Below are 17,552 nucleotides of genomic sequence, written 5' to 3'. Positions count from 1 at the left end.
GAAGACCCGAGTGCCATCACCCATCGGGCTCGCCCTTAAGGTAACCCTCCAGCCAAGAGGTCGGGGTACTAAATAAGGAATAATGACATCAGAATTGGCAGGAAATACAGCAAAGAATAACGTCCCTTTAAGCACAGGGGGAGGGGCAAACTCGACGGTGTCAGCAGCTGTATGGTATGAATACGGTGCCATTGTTTGCTATTTTGGCATAAAATGGGCACGGCGCAGTCACCGTGACCCGAGTACGTGAACCCATCATTTCACAGCCACAAACAGTCTAAAAACGGAAAGGAGACCATTGAGACCTCTGAACTGTAGAGATGGGGAGAGAGTCTGCAGGCAGCGGTCAGGGGGCTATTAATATCTTTTAACCCTGTTGCTGCTGCTGCTGCTTTGGGTAAATTCACTGCCACTAGATGTTGTCATACGGTAATTACCCCCTAATTTCAGAGAGTGTGAGATAAAGGGTTAAACTTAAATTCATTGCAGCTTTATTAAAGGGCCACAAAACTGTTCACGACATAAAAATCCACGGTAAATTGTAAGCCTAGGTGGTGACTTCAATTATTTATTAACGTCGGAATGTTTTTTGTTGATAATCACAGTATGTGCTTATCGCCCAGGAAAACCACCTTGGCCTTCATCTTTCCCAGTGTAAGCTTAGATAAATTAGACCTGGAAAATGATCATAGCCAAGTACACGTCATCCCTGAAACCCACCGGCACCAGAGATTGTCCTAAAACATCAAAGACAGGAACCAGGGAGATGGGAAAACCAAAACAGAGATGGACCAGGGATTAATTAGAGGACCTTCTTAGCTTTTAACATACTTCCAAGCCCATGGCATCTCTGTAAACTAATCTTCCAACCACAATTAATCCAGTTAACCTTTAATCAAGAGAAACCAAGGCAGCAAACCTTCAACGCTAGTGGCACTTAAAATGATGAGCATACGCCAAATGCTCCCCAGAACACGTGACAATTATACAGAGAGAGTGACCACACAGTCGGTTCCTTACAGCTACACGGGAAGCCATGATATACTCTAAAGACCTAACAGACAAGAGGACAATGCAGCTCAAACCACCATGGTCAACGTGCCATGGTCCCCATTTCAGTGAGGAAACCTCTGCCCGTTCTTCTCATGTTTTGTCTACAGGAGACACGTTGACATTTTGATGCTTACATGGGGGGGGGGCAAACTCCCTACTCATTAAAACTACCACCTTGGGGGCAGAAGTAAATCTTAAAACCAACCCTAACTAGTATCATGTTCTAAATCCTTAAATTCAACTGTAATCAAGATTCCGTGTGCCTGCTTCACAACTCCAACCTACCGCTTTCCAAAAGAAAGGGCTTCAAGTCCTTAGAAATGCTTGGGTTTTACGGCTTATAAAAATAGCATTGGGTTCAAAATAAATTTAAAACCATACAATATTTTATACTGCGTATTAAAAATTTCTATGGTATGGATCCTACATGCAAAGTGGTTAATTACAATAAAACATATCTAAGTATTATAAAAAATAATAAAAAAAATACTGCACAACAATAAAAATACCTGGTATAATTGGAGACATATGAACGCAGCGATATCATCTGCACAAGATTAAAAGTAATTACTGATGGAATGAAAACTAGCTGGGGAAATACAGCAGAAAAAGTAGAAACAGATGAGTATAGAAGATCCACAAACAAAAGTATACATATAAGGGGTAAAAGACGGGAAGAAGGCAGACCGCGAAGTCCGGGGGAATCACACATCGAAGGCATCGGCGCAGAAACAATGCATGGGACCCGATTTTACGAGGACACAAAGTGAGATGAAATGGGCCCATAAAAATTCTTGACATTTACGGTCTGGTTGTAGAGGCTGCAGTAACATCTTTAAAAAGGCTTTTCGGGAGGGGAGGGAACGCATCCTCTGCAGTGCCGATCCCAGGCATCTATCGGAGTCCACATGGCTGGATAATCTTTATCAAGCAGCGCAATAAAACCTAGGGGGGGTCCTAACCATCCTAAGCCATAAAAGCCAAAGAGATTTGACGCAGCAAGAAACTAGGTTAATATAACGTGTGGCTCCAAGAATCAGCTCCGACTTGGTGGACCTTATAAATACCCGAGACTTATCTTCAGCTTAATAAAACCTCTAAGTGCCCCGAAAGACAACGACAAAGGGACAAAGCATTCCTTCCGATCGCTTACAGAACTGTAAGAATTATTAGTGTTTCCCAACATCCCAATGAAGTATTGTTTGAGACCCAATTCTTACAGGTCTATGACAAAGTTTTGGCAACAACTACAAAAAAAAAAAGACATATAAATAAGCCTCGTCAAAGTGAAAATGGCCTACTTATTAAGCGCTTGCCACATTTATCACTGTTTACCATGCAAGCAAAGGCTTCATTAGCAGCGGAAACATGTAAAGTAACTCCGGTATATACCCATCATTAAGCACGCCTGATAGAAAGGTCAGACGGGGACTTAAATGTTAATAAACAACCTGGTCCAGCTTGAGATGCTTAAAGTACTAGAATTGACACCGTCGGCTGTAAATGTCACATTTTATACAGAGAGAATGGCACGGCAGCCGTGACTGGTAAAAAGAGTTACAGAAGTATAAATATTTGTGTTCCTATCTTAAACAAAATTTGAGAATTTTCTCTTGCCATATTCAAAGGTTTTAGCGTCGGAAGTTTGTGTAATGCAGGCAGCCCTCTATATAATGACAACCACCACCGTTCAAAAGTTTGGGGTCAATGTTGTAAATGACTATTGTAGCTGGAAACGGCTGATTTTGAATGGAATTTCTTCATAGGCGTACAGAGGCCCTTTATCACTCCCATCACTCCTGTGTTCCAATGGCCCTTTATCACTCCCATCACTCCTGTGTTCCAATGGCCCTTTATCACTCCCATCACTCCTGTGTTCCAATGGTCCTTTATCACTCCCATCACTCCTGTGTTCCAATGGTCCTTTATCACTCCCATCACTCCTGTGTTCCAATGGCCCTTTATCACTCCCATCACTCCTATGTCCCAATGGCACGTTGTGCTCGCTTATCCAAGTTTCAGTTTAAAAGGCTAATTGAAGGTTAGAAAACCCTTTTGCAATTATGTTACAGCTAGAAATTTCCTGGTTCGCCATGAAAACAGCTGAGTGACCCCAAACTTTTGAACGGTAGTGTATATTACTGTAAAACTATGAAGCAAGAAAACCATTACAATGACGACCATTGACCGCATCCATTTCTCTCAATATAAATCATCGCAAGCCTACAAAAAGTTAAAAAGACCGACTATTCTACTTTAAGCAGACATTTCCGGATGCCTTCAAGATGTATCCGGATATCTTTTCCCACCCTCGTTCACGACAGTTTTCCTGAATAGAACTCGCTTCCTGTTCCTGAATATCCAAAGTTCACTAGATCTGTGATTCACTTCCAAATTCTTCTTGTGACGTCACCGACATGCCATCTATAGATCAGATGTGGCCTGGAAATGTGTCATGTTTCAGGGCCACGATGAGCAAAAAACACAAATTAGCAGACATTTTCCATCCGAGAGCGAAGTATGGGGTAAAGGTGCGGTTCCATTCAAACAAAATAATTGTATTCTCTACTCAGATCTGTCATAAACCTTTCCAATGGAACAATACAATCAGAAGGAAAAAAAACATTTAAGAAGCTTTTTTCAGTTTCTATGGAAACAGCCTACCAGTGCCCAGATTTGTGTCACGTGACAATTAAGAGCACCCAGCAAAAATGGTAAATGATAATTTTTTTTAAGAAGGAATGGGTTTGATTGTTCAGCGGTACTAACGATGTTGCAGATACTGCGTTTGGTTATAAACCTGTTAAATTCAGCAAAGTAAGTGGAACAGCAGCATTAGTATTCCAGAAAACCTCTGCAGGCCACTTAGAATCGCAGCACACGGTCAGATTCTCGGAAAGGAACTGCTTTCTGGGCTTCGTGAGATCAATAGAGAACAAGAACGAGGAAGGGGGGAGGACTAGGTGAGCAGGCATCTAATGCCAGTGTCAGGAGGGCAGCACACAGACCGTCCACACTCCACCGCACTCCGTCTACTCTTCTCCGTAGGACCCTGGAGTCCAAATAACTTGGGAAAAGAGTGAAAAGGAAGAAAAAATAAAAAAGGTTTGTTTTACGGAGAAGCGCATCCGTAAACTGAGGCTCGTTCTCTCGGGACAGCCTTACCATATAACCGTATCTTCAAACGTCAGTTCACCGTCTCGCTTGAAGTGCGGGCGAAACGCGTTGAAAGGAGAATGCGGCCCCATTTCCCATCTTCTGTTTTTAAACTAGGGAACACGATCTGCATTTCCAAAGCGCACTTCGAGGGCACAAATTATTACCCGCTGTGCTATATTATCCAATAAATAATAATCCCGTTACCCAAGTGTTTAGAGGAAGGGGGGAAAAAACACTTAACTATTTCCATTTAATATATTTGTTTTTTAAGGTTATTTGTGCCGTGTGACATGTTAAGGCATACTCCCTCGATCAGAGGGACGCGCGCCGCATGCCGATTCCTTCCCACTTGAGCCGCTTTGCAACAAGGAGGACGTCGATATTGAATATTCTACGGCACCCTGATTAGATTTTCTTTGAGAAAGGTTGTATAGCTTTTAATAGGAGCTGCTAATGGACAGGAGCTGTGGATAGCACCAAAGATAATTAAATCGGGTCGCAACCTCCTCTTTCGTGAGAGAGCCGGGCTATACGTGCCACTAGCACAGACGCGGCCAATGAAAATAAGGCACCTCTGGTGGAATGAATGGGTTAAAAAGTAATCGTCATACCTATAGCTTGTGCTTTGTTGTTTTAACGAGTGGAATTTCTCTGGAGATATATAGGAAGCTTCCTTAAAATCGGAGCATTAACTCGGGTAAGGGAGGGTTAATCAAGCAGATTCTGAAAATGGGAAGTTACGTTGGCTGCTCTTAGGGTATATGCATAGGGCGGGTATATCTGTAGTGTTTATTTTAACCCATTAAACTGTCATGACGTTCCATGCCGCCATGGCACAAGTGGCCCAAAAACCTATCATGGCCGTATGGAACGTTCCCAAATAATTTTTAAGCTGCAAAACCTCAAAAACAAGATACTTAGTTTCATTACCTGAAATAAAACCCAAACGCCTTATTGTTATTCTCCATACGTTTCTTTCTATCGGGTTCCTTTTGTGTAACCGTTTGGGGAGTGCCTCGCGATTCACGTTTGCAGATGTCTTAGAAACGAACGCCTCGTGTCATGATTTTTTAAACAGCCCGACCGCGCAGCATGTAGGTTAAACATCCCACATAATACGGTTATATTATTTATTAGATATTGATAGGGTTTTTGGTTGTAACTCGTAATAGCCATATTGTGAAGAAGCGATATTAATGTTTTCAGTGCCGGGTAATGCAAAGAGCACTTCCGACTAATGTAACCCCCCGGCACAGAGAGGGTTAAACATCAGCCGTCACATAGCCCAGCGCATGGATAACACCTGTTTATTTAAAAGAAATGTTAGCCAGGGCTCCTAAGCTCCTATTACTAACAAAATGTGTGCCCGTGCTGCCCATTCCGTAGAAGGATCACAGTAAGGCAGACTGTCGCAGTAGCTAGCTATTAGTGATTATCGGTTGTAGTAGATATTGTAGAGTGATGGGAGTTGCCAGCCAACGGACACAAGAGATGCATAGACAGCCAAACCCGGCTTTGGAGAGCGAGAGACAGAAAGCAACAGCAGAAAAAAAAAAGACAGACATCAGCTGCCCATTCCTGCATTTAAACGCCCTCCTGGCCCATCTCCAGTTGTTTTCCACGTCTTCGGTTAGAGACATGACAGATCCTGGTGATTGATTAATGTCCTTGCGTAGCTTAAAAGTGTGAACAGACATTTGTTCATCACATAATGCTTGCATTGTACCCAGGCTTGCTCCTAAGTGCTCTGTCTTGGCACCACGCTAAACATCTCGCCAGGCCTGGGGAGGGCATTGCGTCAGCTAAGAGAGATTAGTATACCTGCCCCAGGGATATAGAGGGGTTCCTCCCCCCCAAAAAAGACTGCAGATAGTTGAGTTTTCAGCTCCGTTGGGGGACTTTGGGGGAAGAGCAAGTCTCTACCGATTCCCCAAACAGCACTATTGGACAGACCGCAATAGTAATAAGACATGTAATACAGGTTATTAAAAAAGAACTCTGGAACAGGGCAGGTTCTAGGCTTCATCTCTATGGTTTTTCCCAAAGAACTACATCGGAATTGCTGAAAGATTTCATGGTTCCAGTTTGACTTTAACCCATGTCCGGTAACGAAAGAGTTTGACGAGTAGGTACTGGCTGCCAATGCATGGTGTCATCTTTCTGCACAGACAACGGGATGACCCCTGGGAGGGCAGCAGAAAGGAAAAAAGAAGTTACACCAAGATCCTCAGGACTATCATATAACTGATGAGCCAGCAAGTAGCTCTTCCTCAGAAGCCGTGCCTGATGCTGGCCGTCACCCAAAAACGAGAGGCTGCATCATCAGAGTCTCGGAGAACTCGTGCTCTGCCCATCTTCGGGTCGAGGCACAAACCAAGAGCACGTAAAACGTAGACGAGCTACAAAGGAATCGGCAAACAAGTCCATTAGGAAAAAAACTTGACGCCATTTTTTGCCGATTGGCAGGTCGGAAAGGCTTGGGCAGGGGTGCTTCTATTTTACGCTATGCTACAGAGGGCAAAAAAAGTAGATGAAGCATCTAGAAAAAATACTGAATCTGTGATCCATCGAGGTATGGCAAAGCATCAGATTTCTTATCCTCATAATTGAAAGCATCACTCTCCCTCTCTCTGGACATTGATCTTGCCGCCTGCCCCCCTTCTCTTTATATCCCCCACTGACACCAGCTCAGATACACTAAAGACCTATTAAAAACCTGCTATTTGGAGTTCAATAGCTGGGGAAAGAATTGGCGAAATGTGAGAAGAGTCACTGCTTGTCACTTTACATCACTTATCGATCCTTCTGTACGACCCCCTCCTCCCCCAACTTATTCTCTAAACTATACAATCAAAACCATCTATCACACCCGCTGAGAATACATTATATATATATAGATATATATAGATATATATATAGATGGCAATTGCTTTTTCAGATCCAACAGTTCTTTTTCTTTTTATCTAGTAAATATATATTTAAGACCTTTTTTTTCTATAAATAAAAAGAAAAAACCCTGCACAAATACCAGCCTAAAGAGAGATCCAAGTGCGCGTGAATACTCTGTATCTTACAAATTTACACACTCGCAGATTCTCCGGTGAAATTGCCTGAAGTCTTCTTTATAGGCAGGAAAAGCTATTTCTGAACTAGGTGCAAACATTATTTGTAATGGCCTATTAACAATAAAAACACAGTAGTATTAACCCTTTAATAGCAGCAACAATTATTATTATTATTATTATTATAACAGCAGTCGCGTAAAATATTTTTCCATGCTTAACCATAAAGGAAGAGCGGCTTCTGGACCGGACTATAATATCTGGTATCGCCGGACAGGCAGGAGAGGAAGGGCTCAGGACAACATTTTCCATCCGCAGCTTACATTCCTAGCGCTCCTCTCCGGGTTAAATGCCAGTGCTATATTGAGATACTGCCTTCCTGCTACGTGCAGGCTTCCTGGCAATAAAAAGAAGGGGACACGCTCCTGTCTCGACACGGGCCACGTTAACGCTTTCGCGGTCGGGAGAATGGTGAACGCTTGGTAAACATGAGCCTGTTCCAATTTAACAATCAAAAGGAGTATGGATTTCTTTATTGGTGCACCTAGAACGTTCTAGGCAACCTAGAACACTATATCGGTAAAATAACGCTCTCTGGACGCTATACCACAGGAGTTGTCATTCATCCTCAAGAAACAAGTGTCCTGGTATAGAAACTAACCTAGGAAATGTATTAGGGTTCTAAACAGTGCTACTCAAAGAACACTGACATCCCGACACCCCCTCAAAGTCCCATGTTCAGCAAACAAACACTCAGTTTGAATAACATAGGGTGAGAATGCATGTTTGTTCCAACATTAAGCATATTAACGGGATGAATGTGCTACTTTAAAGTCCAACCTGAAATAACATGGATTGGGGGGGTTCATTCCCAGGGTAAAGTCCATGCCATCTTGGAGAACATCAGGGAACTTTGCACTGAGCTGCGCAGAACCCCCGCCCCCCCCCCCCCCGCGCAGGAAAGGGGTGTGAGAAACGCACGAAAACCAGAGATGCGACAGAATATTTAGGAGACAGGTGGACAAAAGAGGAAGGTGGCAATTCTTTCAGTTTTTTTTTAAAGAGTGAGTGATGAATGTATTGTTCTCAGAAGCCTTTACCTGTCACGGGAAGAATGAGAAGTGACAGGCGATGGATTTTTTTTTGAAGTTCCATTGTTACATCCCAGATCTGATTAGTGGAAACGCTATGTGCTGCTCAAAACTCAACATTTTTTTTAGTTTTATTTCCTATTAATGCTAGAAAGAACTGTCAGAGCGGGTTTTCCTGCTAGCGCTGGCACTTAACACTCTCAACACCAGGGTTCAGCACGGCTTTTAAGGGCATGAACGGGTTAACACTTTAGAGCCCTAAAGGGAACAGGAGGTTAATATATATATAAACGCATTTTAAATGACACCCATTGCCACTTTTTAAGGATGTTTCTTTATCAGGAAGTGCTCTTAAACCAAATTAAAAATAAATAAATAAATACATTTAAAAAAAAGTTAATTCCCGGGGGGGGGGGGGATCTAGAAATAATTTAATTCAAACCCCAGTGTAGTTGCCCACAAAATCTCACACGGAGAGCTTTAATGCATCTCCAACCACTTGATATTCTATGATGGCCCCCCCACACCTTAGTCCTGACACAGAACAACGATAAAACAAACCAAGCATTTTTTTTTCTTCTTACCTTTTTAAGTTTGCCACTGCGGGTTCCAGTAAACACGACCGTATGTCCGTGGTAATCGTAGGCAGCCACCGACGTCATGCCATCGTCCTTGTCAACGAAAAGCGGCGTCCCTTCGATGGTGACCGTTCCACCAAGGGGTTGGTTAAAATCCTGACCACAGAAGTTGTCATCAATTTGCAGGGGCTGTAAAGAACAATCGGAAAACAAAAATGTACATTGTTTAAACACACAGTAACAATGTCGGGTATATCCAATATAAAATGTATCAAACGACCATTTACGCTACAACAAGGAGCCTCATATATTTTAACTCTTTAGGCTGGTATATAAATATTTAAGTTTAAAATATTATTTGCTGGTTTGCTAACCTTAGGGTATGTTATAAACTAATTATTAGCTGACTGATACTCATCAAAAATGAAATCATGTACACATCGTTAAAATGCATATCATTTTTTTTTAACGATCCGTCGCTATAAGGAAAGAACAGGGAGGTGAAGAGATTAACACGTGGGGGTGCGTGCCGGGTGGCGCCATGGTGTTTAAGACAAGAAGAAACAGATGGCGCGAGTCAAGGGTCGGAAGGAGTTAAATATAAAGATGGGGGAAGAATCAGGTCTGCGAGGCGCTATAGGCAACATCTTCACTTTTGTACGCTAGCAAAGGAGAGAAACATGCTAAAAGTGCAAGTTTCTGATTTTTTTTTTTCTTACCCTAAATAGTATTAAATGCCACTTATGACATTTATCATAAAAACTAAACTCTGTGGAATTATGCAGAACAATTTGGGAATATGTGCAACTAAACCAACCTAAATACAACCTTTGAGGTCTTATCAGCAGGAATTATTATTTACTGTCTTATATAGCGCCATCATATTCGCTGTACGATGGGTAGTCAGGACGTTGGTACATAGCAAAAAATCTAGAGATATTATCTAATATATTGGTTCGTCTTAGTCCTCAATTCTAGTTTTGTCAGACCCCGTTGAGTATACGGCAGATACGCGGCGCTATATAAATAAAAGATGCGCACGTGTAAAAAGTCATGCCGGGAGAGTTAATACCGGCGTTGGCTTCCCCGTCTCGTCCTCCGACCAAAGGAGCTTTCTCCAAAAATCCCCAGCTGCCCCGCCAGCCGGCTTGGCTAATATTTATCATGGCTGCTGCAGTATAAAAGCTGCCAGCGGGATCTGGCATGATTTTTTTTTTTTCCGCTGACAATCTTTTGGTAAACCCAAAGGGTCTCTGGCAGGTGCAGAATGGGGGGGAGAGGGGCAGGTCGCATGCTCCCGGCATGGAAATTTGGATAAGTAGCTCATTTAACTTCCGATGACACAGAATATTCGACAAGAATTTTCTTCTATTAAAGAGACAATCAACGTGTTGGGTAACTGATCGGAATCGAACATGCACTTTTTTTTTTTTTTTTTGATGTTGTGATGTTTGGCTTAGTGTGATGGGAGTTGTAGCGATAAAGCTACACAGGCTCTCGTGCGCTGTCATTTTCCATCACAGACGGGGGAGCGGGGGGGGTACTGATGCAGCTTGGCTGGCGAGGTTCCCTATATCCATCTTGTCATTAAGTGCTCTGCTGACTGTATTAATATTAGGACATCAGTGAGATTGGTGGGAACGGCTCCGAGAGCCTGAGTGCCATAAATCACAATCCCCGAAGTGAAGTGACCCTTTGAAAGGTGCCAAAGGGAGCCCTAGAGGATAACGCATGCATTATAGTGAATAGTAAACGGGACAGAGGCTTCAAAATTGAAGAACACTGCCCAAAACATCTGTGACCAAAGAAGGGGCACCCAAGCCACCTCACGCCACTAATAAACCCCCAGCCGCCATCATACTGCTCAAAGCGACTCATTTACCAATTGTGTCCACAGGCCAGCACATTCCGGATATATGAATTCTTTCAATAAATAATGATAATACCACAACTAATAATATTTATATCACCGTAATATAGAATCTCAGCAACGCCTGGTGGACGTAGCTCACTTAGTCTGCAATCAGCATTTATAAATTGACCTGTACGTAAGGAACATTTGTCACAGCCGCACGAGCACAGCCTCTCTTTACTGCCGCTGAAAAATAATCCACTGACACGAGCAACGGGGCTGTAAAGCGAGGCTGAGAGACAGGAAGCAGGTACTGCGACTGCATGCAGACAAACAGGAAACGCTAAACACAGGTAAACAGGAAAAAAAAAAAAAACGCCAAGGTAGATCTCATTAAACAAAAAACCCCAAACTTTTACGCAGGTTTCTGGTTTCTAATATCGGTCAAATTGTCTACACATTGTTATTCTGTTAAAGTATGTTGTGTCAAACACTCGAGTGATACATTGTACTGGTTTCTCTCGCACCTCTGAGGCTCTACACAATTCCCCCCGCATCGTTTTAAGCCCAGGAGTTAATATTCGGCACAATCTCCGCTATAGCAGAGCTCCGAGCGACACGAGCTCATCCAGTCAGTGTTAAGAGGGGATGGCAGGAATGGAGTCGGGAGCTGGGAGATGCTGTGAACCGTGAAATCACTTTACATCACAGCCACCAAGGGATGAGCGATGTTGCCACAACAACCTCGGCTCCCATCAGCACCATCCTCTTAGGCTGGCACTTCAAAGAAGGGCTTAGGGAGCGGGTGAAGTGACTGAAGGAGGGGGAGAGAGGAATCGGGCTACACCAAGGGGTTATTCAAAAGTTCAGGACGTACTTAGAAGAAGAAAAAAAACATGAAGGGCACGTATGTCCCACCAGTGTCTGAATTCATAACTGAATTGAGCAAAAAAAAAACAGCTAGGCAGAGATTTCAAACTGTCGGTAACTACAGCGTACAATACAATGGTACAAGGGTGGTAGATAAGTGGAACAGCCTCCCAGTAAACATGCATGTGCTCTAACACAGGCATATGGCTACCCAGGATCGAAGACGAGACCAAGGATTGATTAAGCTACGAGTCTAAGGAAAAAACGGTCAGAACGGCCCTTCTCTGCTGTCGGATTCTACGTTTCTATGATTTAAAGGTAATCTATTGGAATGACCCTGCCAGTTGCATCATTCCACCGGTTGTTATGGTGATAAGACCACTACCGATATTACAGACATCATAGAAAGTGGCGATTTTCATTCACCGCCAGTAACATATAATTATACAGCCCCCAGTAAGCTTACAGCTGACACCGCAGTATAGCGGAGGTACGATAAATGCCGCTATACTCCTGCAAGGCATTAGATAACACCCCGGACGTCACACCTAATCTCTGCCTTCATCCGTAAATAAATGCAAGGATATTTCCGCGGTTGCACCACTTTTTTTTTTCTTTTTTCTATATATCGATTCTGTAAATGGGGCAGACATTCGGCTTAGGAGCTTACACTTATACATGCAATTAATACCAAGCAATGGCGTCAGTATCTGGCAGCGACGGAGAAACAGGATGCGATGAGGAAATCAAAGTCCTAAAAATGTGCCGTCCCAGGTCAGGGTCCCCATATCAGATTCATTAAACCGGCAAAATGTTGAAACGTATAGCAAAGCGTAAATGAATAGCTTAGAATCGGATGGTTGGAACGCGACCAGTAAAGTTATTTAAGTCTGGCAGCGCTTCCCACCTTGCGGCGTCGGAGCCAAAGTGAAATCATATCATCCGCTCCACGCTTGTACTCGGCAGATCAATTTTGAGTCTTCAGATTCCTCCCCGGCTCGTGCATATGCAAGAGGAAAAAGCGGCTGCTTCTGTTTACTACGCTCTGCTTTGTCTCAACAAACTCGCTGGGAAATGACAAATACAGCTGCACACTCGCGAAAAACCTCCACAGCAGCGAGCGCTTCCTCGCTGTCAATAAATAATTACACTGACAATTAGCTCATTAACAGGAAACCGCCTCGTTAGGGATTCTCCGGCTAAACATTCATACGGTTGCTATACCATCGAGGTCGGGAAGGAAAGTGGGATAGGGCTCGCATGGGAAGGGGGGTGAAAGATTGCTTTTTAACACTGTGATTGCACTAAGTATAGCTGCCAACAGTCCCAAATTTGCCATGAGGGTTCTATCAGATGGACTTGTATCCCTGTTGGCTATCCACGCCAATCTTCCCATTATCAGAACAGTTGGTAAGCCAATAATGAGTACAATGCATGAGGAAGGAACAAGCGTAATGACTCCTTCCGGGTAATCATTGGGGTGTATTCACTAAGTGCAGAGAGTCCAAGACGAACATTTTTTATCTATGGGTATTCATTAATATTTCCAGAAGACAACTCTGCTCATTTACCGGTAAAATCGCAGATTAAGCCTTTGTGTGTCCGACTGAAATGCTTCTAGAGCACCATGGATGGAGAGGGAGCTTTCAGAAGCCAGTGGATGGGAAATCCACAGAGCACTCTTCCTTTGCCACTGGTGTGCTTCAACAAATATAAAGCAGGGAAGCCAACCCTATGTTTAGCTCATTAAACACTTGAAAGAACATTCGTGTGATATAAAACATTCCAGGGTTTTCCGCTCAGAACAAAACCCGTGGATAGCTGCCACTACGGTTCTAGAGCATTATACCGCATATGGGCCATCACTACGCCACGTTCTAGAAACGATTTCAGGGAGCAGATTCTTCAGGGTGGATATGATTACGGGGTATTAATTGCTCTAATCAGCTTTCCTCTGTGCCAATACTACGCAGAAAGACAAACGATATATCTGCATTGGCCAGAAACTGTGTCGCTGCCCATTCCAGACCGGTGACAGAAGAGAAGGTCAGCTTCATGCTTTTGCAGGTTCTAGAAGCCTTACTGCAGACACGGCTCTGGAAGTCCAGCCCCTCCGCAACGGCCGCTCCATAACCCCCCTGTATTAGCATTTTTAGAGCAGAACGTCGCTGGCAGAGAACGTATTATCTCTGTTTATGTGCATTTAATGCGATAAAGGTTTACCCAATATTTCATCACAATTTTGTGTGTCAGGACATTTACCGCATGGCTTCAGTATTATTCTAGATATTAACGGTTAAACGGAAAATGTTTTTGATTATTTACAACAGTCTGCTTACAGCCTCAACAGACCCCCAACCTCCCCCCAATAACACTTCATTATTAAAGGTCCTGATTAGCAAGAGGGTCTCGGGCTACCCATAGCCCCCATATCCTTGTCTCCCTGATTACTGCTCCTATTTCTTTTCCTTAGCTAATTTCCCAGGGGGAAGCCCGCTGAGTGACAACATAAAGTTAATAAATGATAATTAGCTCCAGGAGAGAGAGAACACCACGAGGCTTTCGGTAAATCCTTCAGACCTCACTAATGATGTCCTAGCAGGAAAAGATTAATCCCAGCTCCAACAGCAGAGTTGGCCCTTCCCCACCGGCAGTTCATGGGGGCCCGATCCAGACAGACAGCTCTTAGAGCGGGAAGAGGAGTAATCATCCATAATATCATCTATCTACAGCTTGTTTACTTTGTAAAATGTATTACATTAATATATATATATATATATATATATATATGTATATATGTATATATGTATCTGGTTTTGGTCAGCATTGTCTATACCGCTCCATAAAAATAACAATTAATAATTATTTTAAGAAAAAATAATAAAAAAAGCTTGGATTGTGACATTCCAGAAGCCTGTTAATCCCTACAAAATGAGCTAAAGGTGGGTCGGTCTTTGTAACAGTGGGCTCTGAGTATATACCCTATACTATGGCATCTAGATAAAGCAACCTTGATTGCATGCATATTGAAATACTAAGATTCCCTCATTCCCTCCCGCGCTGATTACTGCAACAATCAACCTCACTCCGCTCATCCGCATTTGATCAATCCCGCAGCTAAAGGCAGCTACTGTTTTTCCCGACGTGTACTTGACCCGGACCTTCTTAAACCTGGCTTACAAATTCTCACCGCATAATTCACAATCCAAGTGATTGTCTGAGCCATATACAGCCCTTTTCTCAAGCATCTCTGCTTTCTTCCAGTCAAATCTGTTCAGTGCCAAAAAAAGGCTGAATATTTGAAACCATCACCTTGGGATTTAAACATTGTGGCTTTCTTCCAGCTATATATATATATATATATATATTATTATATATATATTATATATATATATATATTATTATATATATATTATATATAATTCATTTACTTTTTTTTTTTTTTGTTTTGTATTTTTTTTTTTTTTTTTTTTTTTTTTTTTTTACAGATGGCAGTCTGCTTTAGCGACAGCACCTCTCTTCTTTGTAATTCTGCAAAAATGGAATTTCATTTTTCAACATCATTAAATCCTTACTTAGTTCTAAACCATCTGATGATGTGGTGATAAATTAATACGCCACGTAACACAGGTCCACCGTCTGCGGCATTACTGGTGGGACTTTTAATTTTTTTTTTTTTTTATTTATTTATTTATTTTTTAATTCTACCGTTGGCATAGAAATAATTAAAACATACTAACTCAATTACAAATGCAAATACAAAACTGCTGTTATTTTTAAACATGTAATGGAATTGTAAAAGGTTGATTGTGAATTGGCTGCAGGGCTAACGGAATTCAAAATGAGAAAATATTAATTTGTGTTAATGGTTAATTTTACAAAAAAATAAAAAGGATATTACTAAAAAAAAATATGTTTGCCATGTGTTTTTCTCAGGGACAGGATTAAGAGGTAAATCTCCAGACGTGTGACCAAGATCAACGACGGATGCCCAGTCACAAGTTCTACAATGGAATTTTACGATCGTAATGCGCAGCCAATAAGAGTCGGGATTCTGGAAGGTTGCCTGGCTTTAAAGAATTTTCTAGATAAGCCCAGAAAAGCAGGATCTCATACCAGTAGTCTATGTGCCAAATAAGCGTTTTAAAATTATATCATTAATGCTATATAATTTATAGAATTCTATTATACTTTATAACTTAATTTAACAAATATTACATTAAATCATTTAATATATAATATAAATTATATATTATAATGACATCAAAATTGTTATATAACATTAAATGTATTACATTACATTAGGATTATGTTCATTTTTTTATAGCGGTTATATACATACCTAGGGAGTTCCTATGGTAGGCTATGGCTCTGCGTAAGCGGCTTAGGAAGCAGGTATGGATAGCCCCAGACAGCCTTAAACAGGCTAAGAGTAGGAGGAAGAACTGGACTGGAAATGGGGTCGACCAAACGCCGCTCCAATGTAGAAAAAGCGGAAGGTTAACCCTGAGACGCCGGGGAAGCATCACTTCGCCCAGAGACTCCTGATCAAACCTGGAGAGTTCCCAGATACCATCGTATATGAGAATTAAAATACTTTTAATAAAATATTTTAACAGATGTTGTGGGGTTTGGGTCACTCTTCAAAAACTGTCCCTATGATCCGTTACAAAACATGTTAAAACTATCTTAAAAAAAGGTCGGCAGTAAGCGTAAAACTTCTTTTAAGCAGAACTGTCAGGAAATCAAACTGTCGCAGGTTTCATTCTGGGCGTAAGCGCACACATAGTCTATTTGTGAAGGAACAACAAATAATAATTCTACGTCCACAATTTTTTTTCCTTTTTGTTATTTTTTTTTTTTTACCAGCCACCATATACCATGCACAATTATTATTGGGCCCTAGATAACTCAGCTGGACTATAATTCCTATCACAGCTAGCCACCATCATGAGAATTATAGTTCATTACAGGTGCAACAGGTTGGTCATCACTGACCAAGGGCCGCCGGTAAAATATCGGCTTGACGGCAGATAAGCCCACTTAGTCTTCACTATAACCCAAACCCGTCTCCTCTTCGTAATCTTCCGAAGCGTTTTTTTTTTTTTCCTAAACGTCTTTCGAGCCTTAGCGATGTTCTGCATGTCCAGCGGACAAGGAGTTAACGCATTTAAAAGGATGTAGCCACGGGGCCGCCCTGAGAGTTTCAATGCTTTCCGCTTGTCCTCCCCGCTCTGCCAGAGCTCATGTAACGATTCCATCATTCTCCGGCTAGATTGAATTAGTTTGAGAGCAAAATCAGATCTGGGAGCCCATAGCCCCTGCAGGATAAGTCCCCTTTAGTGTGTCAGCCAGCTGTTACCTGTCTGAGCGCACGGAAGGAATTGTATTCACAGAGAGGAGATATTCCACAGAGAACGAGAGAGATGCTAGAAAAAAACGGCCATCTTCTAAATACAACGAACATTCTATCCACCTATTTATCAGTAATACTAATACAGCTAATAAAAAACATTGCGAAAGGGAAGAGGCGCAAGGTGGAGGGCAACCAATAATACGGAATTATCTTTAATCAAACAAAACCTTCTAAATGAGCCGACCCTGACAATCTTAAGGTATCGACCCTTTAATAGCCCATGGGGAGGATTCTATGTAGTCTAGTTACCCAAGGGGCTCTAATAGGGGTCCTCAAGAAAACCTCGACTTGTCTTAATTTAAAGATACACGTAATAGGGTGACCTGCGCTCAAGCATGGATATCAACCGTAACATACTGGTAGCAAAAGCACCAATTGGAAGTCATATTTCTGATCACAACAGTGTAGACTGGGAAGAAGTCAGATTCAGTCTGAGAATTTGCCCCTTCACACGTACACCCTGAGATTGGG

General features: G+C 42.2%; 1 protein-coding gene across 2 annotated transcripts in view; it reads right to left on the bottom strand.

Annotated features, from left to right (window-relative positions):
* PLXNA1 (plexin A1) overlaps window positions 1-17,552 on the bottom strand; it is a 140,628-nt gene that overhangs the window by 103,954 nt on the left and 19,122 nt on the right. For both annotated transcript variants that reach the window (XM_053469448.1, XM_053469449.1), the window contains exon 3: window positions 8,950-9,132. In XM_053469448.1, the coding sequence (XP_053325423.1) occupies window positions 8,950-9,132 (183 nt within the window). The remainder of the gene's footprint in view (window positions 1-8,949; window positions 9,133-17,552) is intronic.

This window comes from Spea bombifrons, chromosome 6, assembly GCF_027358695.1.
Source record: "Spea bombifrons isolate aSpeBom1 chromosome 6, aSpeBom1.2.pri, whole genome shotgun sequence".
Classification (NCBI taxonomy): domain Eukaryota; kingdom Metazoa; phylum Chordata; class Amphibia; order Anura; family Pelobatidae; genus Spea; species Spea bombifrons.
This window is presented reverse-complemented; position numbering and strand designations above follow the sequence as displayed.